The sequence below is a fragment of the Culex pipiens genome, chromosome 2 (assembly GCF_016801865.2).
Source record: "Culex pipiens pallens isolate TS chromosome 2, TS_CPP_V2, whole genome shotgun sequence".
Lineage (NCBI taxonomy): Eukaryota > Metazoa > Arthropoda > Insecta > Diptera > Culicidae > Culex > Culex pipiens.
The window spans coordinates 211432345-211454933 of NC_068938.1; the positions used below are offsets into that span (position 1 = coordinate 211432345).

Sequence of the window (22589 nt, forward strand, 5' to 3'; positions counted from 1 at the left end):
TCTTTAATTCTTAAATTGTTAAATTCTACAATTCTAAAATTCTTAAATTCCTAAATTCTTAAATGTTTTTATTTTTAAATTCTTAGTTCTTAAATTTTTGAATTACACAATTTTTGAAGTCCTATTTTATGTAAGAGATTTTGAAATTATGAGAAGACATTATTTTAAATATCAGAAATTTCTTTCGGGGTATAATTTTAGCGAGGATTTTGGATTACAAGCTGTATACTATAAAACTTGTAAACTACTGCAGAGACGGATCGGTTTTGGAAATAAAAAGTCTTCTTGTTCGTATGATGTTCCAAATGGAAAAAGGGACTCGACACACGGTCGTAGCTTTATTTATAGTTTCATTACATTTGTTTGTATTCGTGAGCTCCAATTGCTAAAACGTCAAACTGACAATTAAGCCTAAATGTCGAGGGATATGACAATTCCTCCCTCTTTTAATAGAAGAATATAATAATGACAAAAAAAAACTAATTCAGCGAAATGTACAGTTCATTAGATTTTTCAAATCAAGATGTACCAACAAGATCAAAAGTTAATGAAATAATTAGAAAGAACAAAAAATTTTGAATGTTCACTATTAATTAAGAATAAACAAATTCTGAATTCTTCGCCGGCTTACGAAGCCGCTTCGATCTTCTAGGATAGCTGTCAGGCAATTCCGCCGTTCCAGCGTCACGTTTTCTTCTCTTTGATCCGGTCGAGACAGGCTCCGGGAAACCCCGGAATAAACCGCTCCCACCGTATCCGGTTCCCAACATGTTCTCGTCCAAATTCAGCATTTCTACGTCCACATCGACCATTGCCGCGCCCGGCGTAGACTTTTCGAACGGCGTCATCAGGTTCGGCCGCTCGCCTTGTTGCTGGTAATGTGGTTTAAGCTGATCGCAATGCGCTAGCCACACCGCGCTTCCAGTCGACACCGATCTTCTTCGAATCCACAACACGACGATTCGTGCTACTAGGCGCCATCGCGTTTTCTTGTCCTCTCTCCACTGGGAACCGTGTTGAACGAGTATCTGTTTAAAATACAAATAAAATTGTTTTATGACATTTATAATGAAAACTGTAATAGCAAATCTAAAACTCAGGACAGAAATCCAGCATATCAGCCTGTGAACAAAGCCAATAGACCTTGATACAACAAGTAATTCATCACTATTGTGGATTTTCGATTGGGAATTAATGCAAACACTGCATAGAGTCAAGATATTTTGATCTATTTTATGAAAATATATGCTAGGTATGTCCCAAGTTAAAGAGACTACCTCATTCACCACCCTTTCAAAAAGTTTCCATTGAAACCATTGAGTTTCCACATCTACTATCTGATCATCTGTCAAACACTTCTCTTGAAAAGTTTCGGTTTTAGGTATGCTATAGTTTAACTTGTTTATAGTTTGCTTTTCATTCAATGTACCGTTGCACACACAACTATTTGAAATTAAACTAAATTTCCATGATAGACAATCATCGTCTTGAATAAAATAAATGAACTGAATTGAACAAATGACCAACAAACTAAAATTATGGAATTCTCCATTCGTCATTTTCTTTAGCCCGCGATTAAGATTTCTTAGCAAACAAATTGAGAAAATTAATCTCAAAAATGTAAATGACACAATGACTATTGCCAAACTGTCCAGCACACAATTACTTTCAAGCGAACAAACCAACAGTTTTGGTTTGATGCTTTTAATAAGATTCCTGTTCAACATTTGTTGTTTCTCAATAGTGTACCAAATATGACTTTTCAAAAACAGATTTAATGATTTGGCATAGATGACTTGTAAACATTTCAATTTCCCGCTTTGAAAAAATAGCGGTTTGCCAACTTTGTCATTTAACAACCAGCAATCGTCCACAAATTTTTTATCATGCCGACCACAAAAATTGTCAACAAAGCGATTGTCTAACTTTTTAGCACATCCTTTACTCAAAATCAAAATAAATTGCAAATTTGCAATGCTCGTCAAAATTTCAGTCATCAATTTGTACAGAAACAACGAATTTTGTATAGCTTTAAACCTTGCTTTAAACCCATTTTGGCAAACAATTACAGCAATCATAATCAAAAATATTATCATCAATTCAATGTTTTGCATATCATACTCGTTTTTCAAATTAGATTTACATAGCTTTAAACTCAAACTACTACCTTTTCGCCCTGACATCTCAGAAACTTCGTCAAATAATACTTTTTCAAAACAAACACTTTCCGAACTTTCTTGAAACATTCCCCAAATTGGGGTTAAAATCAAATTCTGAACATCATCAATACAACACTCAATTCCACAACCATCATTGCCAATCAGCAGCTTTTTGTCCGAACTCTCACAGTTATCAAGATTTGCTTGATTTGAGTTATCATTAGTGGTAAATAAACATTCCAAATCAAAATTGTCACTGTCTTCCCAATTTGAGGTATAATATAAATTTGCTGCTATTGCATTGCTTGAAATATTCCTTTTGTTATCAAAATTATGTTCCATCGAACCCACGTTATTTACCAACATCATATCTTGTTTCATATCCAAAACATCGTCATACAAAAATAAGTTATTCAAACCACACACAACATTTTCTTCCCAATTTGGGGCACCTTCAAAACTCACGCTGACATCTGCTAAAAGTTCATTAAAACCTACATTCTTACATTCACCACCTTCCATGTTCTCATCCTGTAAAAATCCAAAACCACAAAACAAATTTTCATCCCAATTTGGGGCACCATCACAATTTTCATCAATATTATAACAAGTCTTATCAAACAAATCGTTCAAATCCAAAATCGAATCATCCTCCCAATTCGGGGTAAACAAACTTTTCAAATCAATGTCAACATAACTATCATCATCAATTGGTATAGAAAATGTGCTGTCATTCAACAAGCAACTATCATCAACTTCCAAATCAACCATTTGGTCCTCTATTTGTGTTTCATCCAATTTGACATAAGTTGTGTTCAAAACAGTAAAAATTTTCATGCATTGGTCGTTATTATCTTGAAAGTTTTCTATTTGGTTGAACATTTCCGCATTTGCGTACTCAATTTCACCACCTTCATTGCAGGAATAATCATCTGCAGTACTCTCACCCATGAAATTCACAAATTGTCTGTTAAAGTAATCAAGTTTGAAGCAATTTTGCTTAGAATGACCCATTTTTCCACAAAAATCACACGAAGTTCTAGTCTGAGGAAATCTCCTATCATAGCTTTTGTCAAAATACCTTTGTTGTTGTGTTTGGTTATTGAACCTTCGGTTAGTGTAAACTTGAGAATCAGAATTGTAGTTTTTATAAGGCTGAAATCTGGAATTGTTTCGCCTTTCTGGAAAATGTTGTTCCTGCAACCCATCATTTTGTCTGTAATTTCTGTACCGTGAAGAACCTTGTCTGTGTGTTGTTGTCTTTTGAACGTAATGAATTTGTTCTGGTGTAAAGTAACTGTACTGTCCCAATTGAGATCCTCCAGGTTGATTGTTTAATGCGTCAACGTTTTGTTTTGCTATGTTCCATGTTGTGATGAACTTGTCCATCTTGTCTAAATTCAAACCTTCCTCCTTCAGCAAATTCTCTTTCAAATTCCCGTCAAGAAGACCCGCCAGAACTCTGTCCATTATGGCCACGTCCTTAAACGCACCAAAACCACAGAATTCCGCCTGCAGCTTGACCGCCTGCACGAAATCCTCATTGGATTCATCAGGTTGCTGGTTTCGCTGACTAAAACGAAAGCGCTGAACTAAGTCCGGCTCCGTTTTGTCCAATTTTTGTTTCAATTTTAACACAATATCAGCATAAGAGGCCTTATCCAGCTCATCTTTGCTGTAGTATAGCTTTAATTGTGAAAAAAGAAAAGAACCGCAAATCGTCATGAAATGCGACTTCTGCCGATCAACAGCAACCTGATTGGCATGAAAAGTATAAGCCAATCTTTCGGACCAATCCGTGAATGACATACCCTTTCTGTACGATTCAATAGAGGTAGCAATTCCATTAGAACCCATGTCTAATTTACAAAGTTTTACAAATTAAATTACCAATAATTTTTTTTAAATGGCAAAAAATTGAAAAAATAGAGAAATAAAAAACAACGAAAAAGCTCTATTACACACTGTTCAGGGATCAAAAGTTTTTGTAGTACTCACCGACCACGTGCCCGGCCTTTGCCAGCTTTTGCTAGTACTCCACAAGTGGAATGGACACCTAACCTCAAAATCCACACGAGGCTCGAAATTTCCCGAACCGGTCCTCCGTAGCTCCGCAAGATCACAACCAAACCTAAATTCACCAAAAGAAAAATAATCTCTCTTAAAAGCAGTCCCAATAATGGTGCAACTACCTTAGATTTCACTTTCACTTTTTCCCAACTGCTGGTCAAACGAACAAAAGGCTAAGAAAATGTGCTTTAGCACAAGCCAGTAACAAGAAGAAGAAAGCTTCCCTTTCACAAAATTACAAAAAGCACTTTTACTTTTTCTTACCACCACGTCGAGCAGCAATTGCCGGCCCTGGTCAAAAACGCCCTGCCGCAACACAGCAAAATCCAGCCGAAATTCTCCCACCGGTCGAAATTTCCAGCACCCGGAACTTCCCGGAAGATTTGCGCTCTCGGTCCCGTCGGCTACGTCACAGCACCTGCCGTCAAACGGAATCCACCGACCAGCGAGATCTGCACACACACACCCGGCGTCACCGCAGGTTAAACAAAATGGCTGCTGCTTACGCCGCCGCACGAGGTTTCCAACCAGCAAATATTCCGCTTCCTCCTGCTCGATTATACGACCAATTCACGCACCCGACCGTCCACGCACGTAATTGTTCCGATCAGCCGCGCTGTTCTTGTTTCCCCGTCGCCAGTTATAAAACTTGTAAACTACTGCAGAGACGGATCGGTTTTGGAAATAAAAAGTCTTCTTGTTCGTATGATGTTCCAAATGGAAAAAGGGACTCGACACACGGTCGTAGCTTTATTTATAGTTTCATTACATTTGTTTGTATTCGTGAGCTCCAATTGCTAAAACGTCAAACTGACAATTAAGCCTAAATGTCGAGGGATATGACATATACAAATAAGGCTTTCTAGTCAGAAAATTACCAATACATTCAAAGTATGTTTACATTACAGCTGGACGATTGTTTGCATCAGGTTTCCTATGTCTTTCCAGCAATTTTTTTTGTCAGGCGACTTCTAGCCGGTTTTTTTGACTGACCGCCCGATATTTCAGCCAACACACTTCGCAGGGCTGTGACAGCTCGAGCTCAATCATTGTTTGCATCAGGACACTTGACGAGAAGTTCGTCATTATTGGGTTAAATTATATTTTTTGCACTGGGCCTAGAAAGCCTTATTATAATTTGAGGTTTTGATTTAATTTGGAGGTTATATTTTTGAAGTTAAATTTGTAGGTTTTTAAATATTGTATTTTCTATTTTGAAGATTTTTTTTCATGACCACCGTCTTTTGAGGATTTTTTAAAAAGTCAAAGTAGTTATGTCACAGACATAACCGGAATGGCGTAGACTACGTAAAGTTTTGAGATGTGGACATTGAGTTTTCCATATCTTAATTTTGAAGAATTAGCTAGATACTTGAAATACATTAACGGAATAAGATCGTAAATGGGAGATGGACCCCCCGACAAAACAGAACTTAACACTCCAGTCAACTCAACTGTCATGTAACCATACTTTGAATGTATTGGTAAATCTTTGACTAGAAACACGGGTATGAATCTTCAAGCAATTTCAATATGGCGACTTGTAGCAGAAGGAAGTGAGGCATTTTCGCTATTTCTCACTGTTCTGTGTTCTGCGTGCACGTCCGCAAACATCGGCCACACACAAGAGGCAAAAGGTGATTACGAATATTTTTGGCACTTTCGTTAAATATATGCGGTTTTGCAAAAACAAATAACAAAACCAACATTTAAGTGAAGTTCAACTGTCAAACTTGTAATTCGTTGCTGATTTGTTCGAAAATTTGTTAAAAATAATAAGTTTTTTTGCAGCACCCCTTTTGGACGGACATTTCTGTTGTCACCTTCTGGTTCCTTGGATTGGCCATGGATAATTTCACAGTGTAATCAACAGGGCAGCTACCACCACGTGGCGCCACTGTTTCGAATGAGAAAATGATACAGGTTTTTCAGACGAGTTTCAATCCCGTGCTAGAAAGCCTTATATAAACAATGGAAACATCGAATGGAGGAGAGAAAAACGAAAAACGATTTTTTCGCGAACCGAATGAAAATTTGGTACCATAATGTGGGGGAGAGAGGGGTTCAGAAAGCTATGCAATCCGTCACCCCCGAAGACCAACACTAGTTCCTGAAAGGCATTTCACCGACTCATCACGGGTGGGACGAGAGACGGGGAGTTAGGCAACTCTTTCAACAGTTTGGAATTGGACACGACGCAATTCTTTCAGAAGCGCTCGCCGCGAATGCGACGAGCTAGTTGTTGTTTCACAACCACGGCTTGACCCACGAGAGGCTCTTCAGCGGAAGGCAGCAGGCGCGAGCCTCATCTCGTTAATGCCTTGTCCCGGGTGGGACGAGGGACGGGGATTGAGGCAACTCCGAACCACGGCAACCACGTAAGATCCAAACGGTCCGGCCATCGTGAGGCAACTGGCTGACGGTGACGACGAGAAGGCGATGCGCACTTCTTTTCCAGTTCTGGTCCCTCTCTCCTGCTGCTGCTGCTCTGGGCTGAGCTTTCCTGCTGCTGCTGCTGCTGCCGGTCCGACGTCTGAGACGAGAATGATAGAATGGGCTCTGGCGCGCGTTCTTATATAGCCTTTCGGCACGCTACTTCCCCTCCTTTTTCGCGACCGACACTCGGTCGCGTTGCTCGGATGATTTTCCCCTCAAAATAGGTGTGTGGCCGGAAATCCACTTGGGAAATCACCCACCACGGAGCACCGACGCTGTTGCACATCTTACCTGTGAGTCTGTCTGAATACGAATGCCCTTCGGCATCCGATCGTCGTCGTCGGGAGACCGTTGGTCGACATAGAGATAGCGTTGTAGTCTGGCCAATGCTATGTCGACTCAACATATAGTCTGGCGGACGAAGATACGCATCAACCCACACATCTCCCTTCCTTTCTCAAGAAAAAAAAAACACAAAAAAAAAGTTCTAGTCATAATTTATTTTCCTTCACTCAACAGCCTGGTGCTTTCCGTCTTGGCCATCAAAACTCTTCCTCAACCGCACGGATATAATCCGAGAGGTGTGAGGGGATCTTCACTGTTCTTCTCGGCCGCTGTTGATCAATCTCCTTTACTTCCTGATCATGACACCCCAGCTCGTCGGAACGTTGGGCCTCTTGGATGATCGGTCGGGGTTCTCGCCACTGCTGAACCTTTTTGGTTTGTGTAACATGGCGTCTGAGCTGGCGGCCATCCGGATCACAGACAACCAGACTGCCGTTACGCTCCTCCATTACCGTGTAGCGTTTAGGATCAAACCGAGTTTCTCCCTTCGCCTTAGACTGGCGCTCGATCAAGACCGCATCCCCTGGTTTGACTGTACTCCGTTTAGCTCCACGGCGTGTGTCTTCCCGTGTCTTGGATTTTATCTTCGCCTCGTGATCCCTGGCGTCGAACACCAAATCATCATGTTCCGTCCTACCGCGGAGAAGTAACGGCAGACCGCGCTTGATTTTGCGACCACTGAAGACCTCTTCGGGTGGTACTTTGGTGACTGTGTGGTCCGCGGCGTTGTATGCTTGTACCGTTGCTTGAAGCTCCTTCCGGTAATCGCTACCCGTAGAAAGTGCAGTCGACATGGCTTTGTTCACGTTCTTCATGAAGCATTCTACAAGGCCATTCTGTTGTGGGAAAAACGGCGTAGAGAATACGGTCTGGATACCTCGTTCAGAGCAGTAGTTCGCATAATCCTCTCCATTAAATGGTGGGCCATTGTCGGATTTCATGGCCCGTGGGAAACCTTCTCTACCGAAGATCGCGTCTAGTACTGTCCGTGTGTGTTCGAATCCAGTCGACTTAACAGGGTAAGCCATCGCATAGCGGGATCTAAGATCAATGATGACCAAGATCAATATCCCACCAAGCCTTGCGTATGGCCCGTTGAAGTCAACAGCCACGGTATCCCAAACGGCCTTTGGAGCGAATGAGCGCTGCATGGGCGTTGGCTTCTCAGGTCGTCCGTTAACCGCGCAAGTCGAGCACGACTTGACCCACTTCTCCGCATCTCCAGCCATCCCAGGCCACCACACGCGTTTGCGCAGGATGCTCTTGAATTTTGCTTCAAGGGGATGTCCTGCGTGCGCCACTTCCAGGGCTGATTCACGAAGGTTCGCTGGAAGCACCGCACAACCATTTTTGCTCAACATTCCATCACTGTAGTGAAGATCGCTCGCGATGGCTTTAAATCTTAACAACTCGTTCGACCACTTCCCTGAGGTCAGCGAGTCAATCACCTGAAAAAGAATCACAGTTTTGAATGATACCTTACTAAATTGAATTTGGCCTCCGTGGAAAAGTACCTTTTGCAGGGTGTCATCTTTTGCAGTACACTCCTTGATCTCGTCCTCAGTCAGGAATTCCACTCTGTTCAGCTCGAGTTGGCACACCTCCCAAGAGTTCGCCCTCTCATCAAATTCGTCGTCCTCTCCCTGGTACAGCCTTGACGAGGGGTCCGCAATATTGTCACGTCCCTTAACGAATTGAACTTGGTATCGGTACGGACTGAGCCGTAGCGCCCAGCCATCGGCCCTTGTCAGCGCTCTCTTCGATTCCTCACGTGGCCGGTCGAGTATGAAAGACATTCCTTGTGCATCTGTCCGTAGAACGAAATGTCTTCCCAGCAAGAAATAAGAGAAATGCTCCACCGCCCATATTGCTCCCAACGCCTCTCGCTGATTCTGTGCGTACTTCCTTTCAGTTGGAGAAAGGGCCTTAGACGCAAAACTGATAATCCGGGGTGTCGAATTATCGTTTTCTTGGACTAGTACAGCACCAAGAGCGTATGGTGAAGCGTCCGTGTACAGGATGGTTTTGTCGCAGTCAGAGAAGTATCCCAGCGAAAGCGTCGATTGAATTATGTTCTCCTTCACCGCCTCGAATGCGGTCTGCTGTTCTTCGCCCCAATGCCACTTGTTGTCGTTGACCACCGCCCACAGGGGGCCGGACATCCCGGCGAAGTTCTTTATATACGGGCTTACGAAAGAGGCGAGCCCCAGGAAACTCCGCAGTTCAGATGCTGTCGATGGCTGTCTGAATTTCTGAATGCTGCTGATCTTGGATTGCTCGATGTTGAACCCTTTCGCGCTCAACTCATGACCCAGAAACGTGACTTGCGTCTGGTCAAACTTGCACTTGGCAGTGTTGAGCGTAAGATTGTTCGCTCGTAGTATCTTCAAGACCTCTGCGGTAGTTTTCCGCAACTCGTCAATCGTTTTAGCGAAAATCAAAAGATCATCAATGTAAATGATGATATTCTTGACGTCCTTGAAGATTCGTACCATCTCGCGTTGGAAAATTTCTGGCGCAGCATTCACACCGAACATTAGTCTGCAGAAACGAAACATGCCACTCTCCGATAGGAACGTCGTCAGATCACGTGAGTCCTCGCACAGTTCAAGATGATAGTAGGCGCTTTGTAGGTCAAGTTTTGTGAAGTATTCAGCACCATGCAGCTTTACTCTCATCTCGTCCATCAGCGGTAAGCGGAAATACTCCCGGAGGACCGCTTTGTTTGGTGCTCGCATGTTGACGACCAGACGGAAATCGTCTTGTCCTTTCGGGACCGCCGACATACCGCTTATCCACTGTGGGGCTGAAGTCACCTTTTCTATTATTCCTTGTCGCTCCATCTCTGCAAGTCTCTGTCGTGCTTTGTCGCGATACGCAGCTGGGATGTTGTAGTAGGCGTTGCGCACAGGCGGTACAGATCTGTCAACACTAAAGCTTATCTTCACTCCTGGCATTTTTGGGAACTGATCCGGATTCTCGCAGCTGTTTATTGCACATCCCACCTTCAGCAGATTCAGGTCGCTGGCCGTTTCTCTACCAAGCAGTGAACGCCTCCCTTCTTCAACCACCAGGAACTCGGCCTCGATCGCAGCTTTGTTGGGTCCGCAAACTTCGATTGTTGCCTTGAAACTTCGGTCTACTCTCATGGGCTTGTTGGACGCATAAGCTTGCAAGTTCCTGTCGTTTGTGCATTTTGCCGGGGTCAGTTCAATCTCCCCTCGCTCAAACTGCTTCTCCAGAACCGACCAGTCTGCACCGCCCACGACATTAGCGTCAGAACCGGAATCGATGAGGAATTTTATGGGGTGGGACGAGCCAATGCGGCAGTCAACAAGTACGTCCTGGAGTGAAAGCGCGTTGACTTGCTGAAGAGGAGAATTCAATCAAGAAAAAAACAAATCGTTTGTCTTGCACTGAAGTGACATTGTATTCAAATCAATCTTAATTTAAACGAAGTTTACCTGATCCTTCTTCTTTGCAGCTCGCTCTCCCGTGGTGCGCCCTGCGTCCTCAACCGAGTACGCCTCACGTTGGTGGCAGGCAATCGCAAAATGCCCAACCGTGCCGCAAGCGAAACATGTCCTTCCGGCCGCTGGGCAGTCTTCTCGCTCATTGTGAATCTGTTTCCAGCATCTGCTACATCTGCTACGGCGTCTGATTGGCGCCCTTGACTGATTGTTCATGGATCTTCCCTGGTTGAAACGGGCTCCACCTTGGTTGAACTGCGACCGTCCCTGGTTAAACGTTGAGTCTTCCTGCTTGAAACGCTTCATCGGCCTACGTTGGTCTTCGTACTTCCGCTTGGATGGACCTCGATGTTCTTGAGGCTTGTCGATCGCGAAAACGTTCGGGTCGGGTGTTGCCGGTGGACGTTCATCACGGAAGGCTTCGGCGCGAGTCGCTGAAGTCACGATGTTGTTCGTGTCCAGGCCATATGTGCGTGCTGCCTTTTTCAGCTCTTGGTTCCGGAGTCCTCTCATTAGCTGAGCTCGCACGAAACGGTCCTCGCTTTCTCGGCCACCTGGGTAATCGCACAATCGTACCTTTTCCGCCAGCCGCGCGTGAAAATAGATGGCTGCCTCCCCCTCCTGTTGCACCATGTTGGTGAACTCCTCATGTTCAGCTGCTGGGTCCGTAAGTGATTTGAGGTATCTCCCAACGTTGTCCACGAACTCTTCGTAACATCTGTCACTGTCCAGGTCCGGGAGCAGCTGTGCTGCACGGGTGATGCTCTTCAACTGGGATCCCATAGACACGAGAAGTAGCTCGGCACGTCGTCTTGAGCTTTTTACACTAGAGAGCGTTGCAGCCATCTCAAAATCCTCAATAAACAGGGTCCAGGCCTCCCACATCTTTGTAGCGGGAACGTCTTTAGGAAACGCTCTGATATTATCCCAACGAAGTGCGGCCTCCGACGGCGTTGCAGGAAGGGTACCAGCGGTGCTGCCCCGGAAGCCGTCACCCGATGATCCATCGTTCCGAGGTTCTTCTCGCTGAGAAATCGAGCCATGAGTTTTCCCAACTGGGGTGACCGGAGCACCGTACACGGCGACTGTAAGATTCCCCTCTGCCGGAACCGGTGGGTCATCCTGGTTGACCGCATCCGCCGCCGGACTACCGCCAAGCGTGCTACTGCGAGTTTGACTCAGCTCCTTGATAATATCTTCCAGCTGACGCACCCTGGCATTCAACTCTGCTTGAACCTGTTGGGCTGTCTCCCACGGAGTGTCGTAGTGAGCATATGGATCGACCTCCCGGGGTTCACCCGAACCGTGGTCGGGACGACGACTGCGATCGAAGGGGGCCTGGTTCGGCGCCCGCACGAACTTTCCAACGTCGTGGTCATCCTCGCGGTCAGGTGATACTGACGGTGCGCGAACGTACCTTCCAGGTGCGTACATCTCTACGAATCTGTTGATAATAGAAAAACAAACCGTCGTCATTTCAGCCGTGTCGTTGAAGTTGCCAAGACCGAACCAACAGTCTTCCTATTTTACTGCCAAATTGTGTTAAACGTAACAAAAGCAGTAGGCTCAAAACACTGGTACTTTACCACGCGTCAACCTCAAACACTTTTCAGGCGACTGTGTCAACAAGACTCAAACATCTCTATTAGAGAAATCTCAAGCTCTCACCAATACTACCAAAGCTCCGCTTTGACTGTTGAAGAGCAAGCAGCCGTTTGGTGGTTCGAGCAACGGCACACACATTTGAGTGGTTGTCAAAGCTTCGCTTTGTTCGTGGTTCTCAAACTTCACAAAATACTGTTCGATGCGCGATCTTAGCCCTCTTGTACACACATACGTTCAAGCGGTTCTCAAACTTCGCTTCTTTTGACCCGATTTTTTTTTTACTTCACGAAGAGCCGTTCGGTGGTCCTCGCGACCTCACCTCTACGGCGGGCACACATTCAAGCGGTTCTCGAACCTCGCTTTTTTTTTTTTTTTCGTGGTTCTCAAACCTCACGAGTTGATGTTTGGTGGTCCGCGTGACCTCACCATCCCAGCACACACACATCCAAGCGGTTCTCAAACTTCGCTTTTCCCTCGTGGTTCACGAACCTCACGAGAAGCTCTTACCTTCTCAGCACCCACACATCCAAGCGTTGAGCGGTTTTTTTTTTGCCAGAAAGGTAAAAAAAAATCCATTACACTTTCGCTGTTCAATAGAGCTTCTGGAACATTTGAATTCATCCACACCACGCGCTTGTTTGTCCACAATGCCGCCATTTTGAAAAAAAAATCTCTTGGCAAAATTTGGTTTATTCCACTTACCCCGCGCGTGGGTGATTTCCCGCGTGATAGTTTTTAAAAGGAAAACGCCGAAGAATAATCTTTGCGGTTTAAATTACTATTTAAACCACCTGTCACGGTCGCCAAAATGTGTGGCCGGAAATCCACTTGGGAAATCACCCACCACGGAGCACCGACGCTGTTGCACATCTTACCTGTGAGTCTGTCTGAATACGAATGCCCTTCGGCATCCGATCGTCGTCGTCGGGAGACCGTTGGTCGACATAGAGATAGCGTTGTAGTCTGGCCAATGCTATGTCGACTCAACATATAGTCTGGCGGACGAAGATACGCATCAACCCACACAATAGGTACTTGACATTCCCGTCCGTGAGTGGGAAGCGCTTATTTTGCTTGCAAAATCTGTGCATTTTGAAAACATTTTAAAACATTCAATTGTTTCAATAGTTAAACTATTTTGCCAACAATGAAAGTTTTATAGCAAATTGCTGAATAATTTTCGAATCGAATGGAACATAAATCGTGTTGATTCGATTAGAGGGAAGGAAGATATAAGCGTTTGACGGATGACGCAGTAATCCAGGGCCTTCGGCCCGGGTTTTTTGGAATGACACCCCAGTACCTTCGACAAAGACGTAAGTCTACGTCAAAATGGATTTATTGCTTTCATTCTTTTGGAGCCTTTAACCATAAAACGAGTTTTTTTATCAAATACTTTCTGAATTAGTTTTTCTTCATTAAAAAATAAAATTTCTTAAATGTTGGTCGCGATATTTTTTTATATGGCGTGGATTTTGCGCGGTTTTGGATTTTTGGTCGGCGCGGATTTTTTTCGACTCTACCGTAACAACCCTGAAATAGATTTAAAACAATACTTCAAAAACGGAAGCACTGATTATTTTGATTCAGAGTAAAATCATAAACCATTGAAATAACAAAATATCTAAAAAAACTTTTTTTTTTACCCAAAAAAATCTGCATTTATGTACTGTGTAACGGAATTTCATAAAAAAAAACTAAATATTTTTGGTCGATCCCAGACTTGCTAAATATGATTTTAAACACAGGAAAATGCATTATAATTTGTATTTAGTTGATTAAAATGTGGATTTTTTTTGAAAAAATTACATTTTTTAATATTTACTCCTAAACTAGCAATATATTGAAAAAAAATACGATACTTAATCCACCCTTAGGTGGTTGGCGCCTTCCTCACATTTAAAGGGTGTTATCCAAATTGCAAAAAGTGCGTAAATAACACTTAAGTGCTTATAACTTCTGATAGGGTTGTCAGATCTTCAATGTTTGGACGCGTTGGAAAGCTCTTTTGAATACCTATCCAACGATAGGTCGCATGAAAGATCCGGACAACGTTTTCATCAACATATCTGAGATCCGGCCTCCAAAAAGCGTATAAATAACACTTAAGTGCTTATAACTGTTGATAGATTTGTCAGATCTTCAATGTCTTAGACGCGTTGGAACGGTCTTTTAAATACCTTTCTGAAAATGTATAGCATGGCGGGTTTTCTTACAAAAAACACCCTTTTTACAATCTTCCGGACTTTTGTTAAAACCGTTTTTTTAGCATAACTTTTGAAGTACTTAACTAAACTGCATACTTTTTAATAGCGACTTATGGGACCCCAAGACGGATCGAATGACGCCAAAACGGACAAAATCGGTTCAGCCAATGTCGAGATAATCGAGTGACAATTTTTTGATCAACATCCCACCACACACACAGACATTTGCTCAGAATTTGATTCTGAGTCGATAGGTATACATGAAGGTGGGTCTAGAAGGTCTAATTGGGAAGTTCATTTTTCGAGTGATTTTATAGCCTTTCCTCAGTAACGTGAGGAAGGCAAAAATCGAAATCATTATAATTTTCAGGGTTGTTACGGACGGCGCGGATCTGGCGCGGATTTGCTGGCTAATTTTGTTCAGGCGCGGATTTCGCGCGGATAGCAATTTTGATAAATAAAATAATTGAGAACGGTAGAGTTTCTTTCAAGTTAAAAAGGAAAATATTATAAGCAATTAAATAAATTATATCGTTTTGTTTAGTGCAAAAATATCAATTTCTAAGAAGTTGTTGATGAAGAAAAATTTCTTCTGAAAATTATTCATTGTTTTTTCTTAATGCGAATTTTCAAAATAATCTTCAAGGAGCCTTTATTTTTTAAAATGTATTGAGATTTCTTATATAAATTTTACATAACATTACACAACTCATTACTTTTTTAACATTCGCTGACCTGGTATAAATATTTTTATTACTCACATGATACATTAAATTTTTATCTTCGGACTCATATTTTAAACTTTTCCAAAGATATAAACATAAGGATTTACATAAATGATTCTTAGGGTATGTTCCGGACTGGATTTAACCCTTAGATATTTTTTTTTAGATCTGTACAGGCTTCCAAAGGTTCCAAGGTGTCGTGATCGGGGACTTTCTTTTATAATAAAAACACAGATATTTTGCAATTAACAAACAACACGTCTTATTCCACAGAAATTAACCACAAAACTGATTTGACAATCTTCATTCTCTCTTTCGCCAGCCGCGCGCATCTCGTTGTTTTCTCGCTTGTTGTTCTCTCTCGCAGCTCGCTAGGGCGCTCTCGCACTCCATCCGCAATCAGCTAACAAGGCAATATTCATGAAGGTGCGCACTTTTTGTTGCGCTCTAAACTCTTATTTATGAATTATATCAATCTTATAATAAATACCGTTTTAATAATTTATTACATATTCAATCCTGCAACCCATAATCCCTACATTCTCCCTCTTTTCTACTCTCAAGATAACGAATATCAATCATAATTCCTAACCCAAAAATTGCATAAATGCTAAATCAATCAATGTTTTTCTTAAATTTCCTAAAAGATTTTCGTCGGGTTCCTCGACTTTGTTTTCATGCTGATCTAAATACGAAAGCGCAGCCCTCGAAATGTTTCATCTATGTTGTACAAGAGGCTGACATCCGATCGCAGGAGTTGTAGAAAATGGAATGCGCTGATGAGGTTGAAAATTTAAAAACACCTGAAAATATAAGAAAAAGAAAAAACGAGGAGAAAAACAAAAACCACAAATATTTCTCAAATAAATGCAGGTTTATCAATTTTTTATGCAAAACGAGATTAGTGTTTGTTTACCTGATTTTCTTTAAATTTTATGTTATTTAAAATTAAAAAGCAAATTTTACAAACATTGCTGAAACAACACGATTTAAAAAAATAATAATTCAAATTCGAAAGCAATTTTTTTTTAACATTTCGAATGAAATGGAATCACATTATTTTTATTTATTATCATTTTGGGAATATGAAATATAAAACAATGTGTTCTAAATTCAAAAATCTAACATGTTGCTGACTTAATTAACAAATGAAGCATAATTCTGGCGTTTTTAAAGTTTTAAATTTATGTGTACCGTAAAAAAACAAAGAATAAACATTTCTAAAAATATATACAATGTGGTAATTTATTTAACTTATTTAAAAAAAATCTGAAATAAAAACGATGACAGGCACAGATATTGTTTTTACTCAAATTTAAACTTTGAATTTATGTGCGCCCGCCACGGAGTTCAAACCGATCTATAAATTATGAGCCCAAGCCCAGTGCCACGTCCGATTGATCCACCAGACGGGACTTGAAGGTAAACATAAACTGATTTTAATATTAAATGCAGACGTGACGAAAAGTATATGTTTGTAATTAATACCCTAAAACACCCAAAATGGATCTACAAGCAAGCTTATTCCTTCCTCATTTTCAATATTTTTATCTGTACTTTTCTGTAATTTATTCCCAACCAAGATGTACAGCTAAAACAAACAACATTTTTTTTTTAATAAAGGCTAGTATGGAGATCGGAAGGAAAGGGGTCAAGAAACAGCTTTACGAACAGCAGAACAAAGGAGAGGGAGCGTTTTCTTGAGGCTTTTCTTCACCCTATCTGGCATGCTTTCGCTTCTACTGCTGCCCATTTGAATTTTTTCTTGACCGGTTCCTTCCGATGTGCAAACACCGCTTAACATTGTTTCAAAAATTACCGCAGTTTAACTAATTTTGAAAACGTTAATAAATCATGGCAAAAATTACTAAAAATGCAAAATCAGTAATATTTTCGAAGAATTTGTTTTCATCAGTACCTGTACACTTTTATAAAATAAAAAATAGTCCATATTTCAGTTTAAGATGATTTCTTGAAAAGCAATCTCAATAAATGAAGCAAATTGCAAAAATAATATAAATAATTCAATTAATGCTCAAAATGTGCTTTGCTTCACAAAATACATTTTTTTTATAAAAAAAAATAAAATCAAATGTTATTTATTTTTGCCACAAAAGCTTTCTTTAAAAAAAATTACCGATTTAACGATTTTGTTCTGTAGTATCAACATTTTTCAACTTTTATATTAAAAATTTTGAACTTTCTATTAATATTCACTTAAGCGATCTTTTAACCACACAAACGATAGTTTTTACCGAATAGTTTTTTTTCTCTGTTGTGTCTACTTAATAATATTTTTGTTTATCTTGAAACAAAACATAGTACAGAAAATATTATTCTAATGAATAAAACAAAATCATTTGGTAAATTGTTGCAATAAAAATAAAATATATAAACTGAAATAAATGCCGTTCCGCTATATTCGATTTCTATTATATGTCAAATTAATTTTCTCTTCAAATTGTATTTATTGTAGCTAAAGGTATGGATTCAAGCACTTTTGATATTACCGTAGATTAGATTATTCAATGTTACATTTAATCATGATCAAAACAATGTTTAAGGTCATATTATTTATATATACCTTCAAAATGTACTGTGCTTATCAGATAACAACAAAAAACATATTTTATTCAATTATTCTTGTAATGCATAGATGTATAGATTGCAATCCGACTACTTTCTCAAAGAGTTCCAGCTCTGGCGAAACATTTTTCAAACTACCACCGCAGAGGTCTGTCAGGCTCCAACACGGAGGAGACAATATCCTAACCATAATTTCCTTCAAAACGTATCTAAAAACAGCTGAATTTTTTTTATTGTTTTATATTTAAATATTTTGTTTTATTTTCCTCGTAATGTAAAATAGGTTCCAAGCAACTTTGATATATTACTTGAGTAGATTGTCCACAGAAACTTATTTTTTTTTTAATCACGATCTTTACGATCCCTGTCAATAATTTCTTTTCTTATTTAAAATTTTAACTTTTTCTTTGCTGATAAACTCCTGTTATGTTATTTGAAAAAGTTTGGTTTCATAATTATGTACAATCGATTAAAGAACCCCAAAGTTTCTTTAATTTATTTCAAAATAATGTTTCTCTTAATTTAATTTTGATATATTTACATTACTAAAATTCTGAAAGTTTTTTTTAACTCAATAAAATGATACAGTGTTAAAATATAATTTCTATCGAAATTAATGAATGATTTTGAACTATTTTGAACAAATAACAGATATTGCATTGAAAAATAAAAATAAATATAATAAATATTTCCTAGTTTTTTTTAAATAATGTTTTTTTTTTTCGTTGCTCAAATTGTCACTCATACTTCTCAACTCAATATTAATATTTAAATATTAGTATTATTTTCTCTTGTGACGCAACGCTCTCACACTTTAAATTATATTTTAAGCATTTCTGATGATTAATCATTCCTTTATTTATTATTTAAAAATGCATCAAATTAATTATTAAGTGAATTATTTTACCTTTTTTTTTAACTTATAATGTATTGTTCATGTTAACGATTACTTAAATTTTTACTTCCCTGTGAAATAATGTTGGGTTTCAAGCAACTTTTGTATCACAGCTGAGTAAATCGATTAAAGTAACAATTAACCATAACAACTATCAATATGGAATACTTAATCATTAACGTCTTTCAATTTAGAGGTTTATCTTTCAAGAGAGGACAACTCCAGTTAGTGACAACCGTTTTAGTCCTATTCGATGAATTTAAAATCATTTTTTTAGGTAGTTCACAGACATAACGCCAAAATACATATTGCTTTATTTGTGGATACCAAAAAGTGCTCACTTTCACATTTAAATTTATTTATTCATTTTCTTAGGTCAATTTGTTTTGTGATGTTAAAGACGGTCCTTAATTTAATGAAAAGATTTGCTGAACAATATATTTTTAAAATCCATAAGGCTTCTTCTGCGTAGTTATTTAAAAAAAATCATCACAAAAGTCTGTCGGGTTCCTTTATCGAGGAGATTGTTATCTGACTGCCTTCGCAAAGAACTCCAGCACAAATTATTCATTTTTTAATCTGACTACCATCGCAGAGGACTGTCAGGCTCCAACACAGAGGAAACTTTTTTCTGACTACCATCGCAGAGGTCTGTCAGGCTCCAACACAGAGGAGACTTTTTTTCTGACTACCATCGCAGAGGTCTGTCAGGCTCCAACACAGAGGAGACTTTTTTTCTGACTACCTTCGCAGAGGTCTGTCAGGCTCCAACACAGAGGAGACTTTTTTCTGACTACCATCGCAGAGGTCTGTCAGGCTCCAACACAGAGGAGACTTTTTTCTGACTACCATCGCAGAGGTCTGTCAGGCTCCAACACAGAGGAGACTTTTTTCTGACTACCATCGCAGAGGTCTGTCAGGCTCCAACACAGAGGAGACTTTTTTTCTGACTACCATCGCAGAGGTCTGTCAGGCTCCAACACAGAGGAGACTTTTTTTCTGACTACCATCGCAGAGGTCTGTCAGGCTCCAACACAGAGGAGACTTTTTTTCTGACTACCTTCGCAGAGGTCTGTCAGGCTCCAACACAGAGGAGACTTTTTTTCTGACTACCATCGCAGAGGTCTGTCAGGCTCCAACACAGAGGAGACTTTTTTCTGACTACCATCGCAGAGGTCTGTCAGGCTCCAACACAGAGGAGACTTTTTTCTGACTACCATCGCAGAGGTCTGTCAGGCTCCAACACAGAGGAGACTTTTTTCTGACTACCATCGCAGAGGTCTGTCAGGCTCCAACACAGAGGAGACTTTTTTTCTGACTACCATCGCAGAGGTCTGTCAGGCTCCAACACAGAGGAGACTTTTTTCTGACTACCATCGCAGAGGTCTGTCAGGCTCCAACACAGAGGAGACTTTTTTCTGACTACCATCGCAGAGGTCTGTCAGGCTCCAACACAGAGGAGACTTTTTTCTGACTACCATCGCAGAGGTCTGTCAGGCTCCAACACAGAGGAGACTTTTTTCTGACTACCATCGCAGAGGTCTGTCAGGCTCCAACACAGAGGAGACTTTTTTTCTGACTACCATCGCAGAGGTCTGTCAGGCTCCAACACAGAGGAGACTTTTTTTCTGACTAGCATCGCAGAGGTCTGTCAGGCACCAACACAGAAGAGACTTCAAAATTAACTATGACTAATCAATTATAACGGCAAAAAACGTTGCTCAAATCAAATTTGAAAGCAAAACATTGATTGTCAATTTCTGCATAAATCTATAAAATTTTCATTAGAATTCTAAAACGATAGTTTTCAATTTCCACAGCATCAAGCAACAATCTAATATTGCATCAAATTCACAGTAAAAATTTATCGTCAATAATAACAACAATCAAATCTTCATTCAAATGAGAACTAAACATTTTTTCATTAACCATAAAATTAATAATCAAATTTTGCATCAACTTCAAAACAAAACATTGGTCATCAATTACCATATAAACAATCAAATATTGCGTCAAATTTAAAACTCAAAATTGCCCATCATAAAACAACAATCAAATATTGCATGAAATTTAAAACCGAAAAAAATACCGTTCTATAATAACTAAACTCAAATTCAGAAAACAAATCTTGGCCTTCATATTCAAAATAATAACTGGTTTTCGATTACCACAATATCAATCAAACCTCGTATCTTACTCGAAACAAAATATTGGTTTTCATTTATCGCAAAAATAAGCAAATTTGTCATCTTATCATAACAAAACATTGACCTTTAATTCCCTCATCAACAATCAAATCTTTCAATCAAAATTAAACCTGTAAATTTTGTAATTTGTGATTTTATTGGACTTTGCATCAAGTCATTGCCACAACAAGCATATCTTTCATTAAATTTAAAACAAAACTAACAAGAAGCAAATATTTATCTTATTCAAAAATAAACATTGGTCTTCAATTACCAAAATTACCAGCATCCAATCCAAAATAAAAAATAAAAATAATGATCATCAATAATAACAACAATCCATAACAATCACATTTTGCATCAAATTCAAAACAAAACATTGGTCGTCAATTATAATAACAACAATAAAGTTCAAACAACAAATTTGATTTCAATTACCAAAACAACAACTAAATTAAAAACAAATTATCTACCTTCAATCCCAAACTAATCCTCCATCAAATTCAAAACGAAATATTGATTTTCAATTTCCACAATCTTGTCAAATCTTTTGTCAAATTATAAACAAAATATTGATTTTCATCAATCACAAAAATAAGAAAAAAAATTGAAGTCTAATTCGTAACAAAACATTGGAGTTCAATTTCCACAACAACAATTATACATTGCATCAAATTAAAAACAAAACATTGGTCGTCAATCAAAACAACAACAATCAAATCTAAAGCAAAAATGTGATTTTACAAAAACAATCAAATTTCGAGGAAATTATTTGCCTTCAAATTCCACCATAAACTTAGAATAAAACATTGGTTTTCAATTATCACAACGAAAAGCAAAACTTACTACTTCAAAACAAAACATTCGTTCCCAATATCACAACAACAAGCAAATCATTCATTAAATTCAAGACCGTCAATTATCGCAGATAGTTTTATGCCTTTTATCAATTTCAAATAACAAGTTCAAGCAAAAATCTACCTGTTTCAAAACACAGGCAAAACAACAAAGCGAAACTTTGGACCTGCATCCTGGCAGGTAAACAAAACTGTTGGATTTTTTTTTTTTTTTTTTTTTTCCATAAAATTATTTTTATTAGGTCCTTTTCGGTACTGGGACCTGGTTAGGACCGAGTCGGCTTTTGTAATTACATTTGGCTTAATAATTACAGAGGATCTTGTGTGTAAATGTTAGTGGGAGGGGAGCCGATTACCCGCGGCCTACTCGGGGTTAGTAGGGAAGGGATTGATGTTAAAGACAAGGCGTGGGAAGGGAAGGGGGATTGTGTAGGGGTCTTGGTTGGCTCTGCTGGCCTTTGCGTTTTGTCCTCAGCCGCAACTCGGTGTCCAGCTGCTGGGGCGTTCTTGCTTTGCTTCCGGTGCAACCAGAAACGACGGCTTTGTGTGAAGGCGAGTTATACTAACTGAAGGAAAACTAACTGAAGGAAAACTAACTGAAGGAAAACTAACTGAAAGAAAAACTAAATAGATATATTGGAATCTAAGAGGAACTGATAGATCGGATAGAGAACATCAAGGTCTAGTTGAGATAACGCGTCTCGCATCGGAATTTCTGGTGGTCTTCCTCGGGCCCTGAGGGTATTTTTCAACTTAATTCTGTGAGCCTGGTGATCTGGACACGCCCATACGAGATGGTCGATGTCCTGATAACCCTGCCCACAGTCGCATAAGTTCGTATCACTCATGTTGATACGGTACAGATGAGCCTTGGACGAGTAATGGTTCGACATAAGGCGGGACATCGCTCTGATGAATCCACGCGTCAAGTCCATTCCCTTGAACCAGGCTTTTCTTTGCACCTTAGGTCGTATGGAATACATCCAACGTCCCTTGGTGTCTCCGTCCCATTGTGTTTGCCAATCCAGAAGCGCACGCTGCCTCGGAA

General features: G+C 39.8%; 2 protein-coding genes across 2 annotated transcripts; both read right to left on the reverse strand.

The window, feature by feature from the left end:
* Positions 1 to 483: 483 nt before the first annotated feature.
* LOC120412336 (uncharacterized) lies at positions 484 to 6951 on the reverse strand. Its single transcript, XM_039572738.2, has 4 exons — positions 6922 to 6951; positions 4494 to 4633; positions 4158 to 4290; positions 484 to 1028 (listed from the first exon to the last, which is right to left on the reverse strand). Exons 1-4 carry the CDS (start codon positions 6949 to 6951, stop codon positions 594 to 596), a joined length of 738 nt encoding a protein of 245 aa, XP_039428672.1. The 3' UTR covers positions 484 to 593.
* A 181-nt stretch (positions 6952 to 7132) lies between these two features.
* On the reverse strand, positions 7133 to 10383 carry LOC120412326 (uncharacterized protein K02A2.6-like). Its single transcript, XM_039572727.2, has 2 exons — positions 8525 to 10383; positions 7133 to 8458 (listed from the first exon to the last, which is right to left on the reverse strand). Exons 1-2 carry the CDS (start codon positions 10157 to 10159, stop codon positions 7208 to 7210), a joined length of 2886 nt encoding a protein of 961 aa, XP_039428661.1. The 5' UTR covers positions 10160 to 10383; the 3' UTR covers positions 7133 to 7207.
* Positions 10384 to 22589: the final 12206 nt, after the last annotated feature.

Bases quoted from the DNA above. Each gene is read 5' to 3' on its own strand.
- LOC120412336 (XM_039572738.2), bottom strand. From the start codon at position 6,951: ATGTGCAACAGCGTCGGTGCTCCGTGGTGG. The intron at 4,634-6,921 runs GTGATTTCCCAA...GCTGTGACGTAG, and splicing joins GCGTCGGTGCTCCGTGGTGG to CCGACGGGACCGAGAGCGCA. The intron at 1,029-4,157 runs GTGAGTACTACA...TATTTTAAACAG, and splicing joins AAAGGCCGGGCACGTGGTCG to ATACTCGTTCAACACGGTTC.
- LOC120412326 (XM_039572727.2), bottom strand. From the start codon at position 10,159: ATGAGAGTAGACCGAAGTTTCAAGGCAACAATCGAAGTTTGCGGACCC. The intron at 8,459-8,524 runs GTACTTTTCCAC...ATTCTTTTTCAG, and splicing joins AAGATGACACCCTGCAAAAG to GTGATTGACTCGCTGACCTC.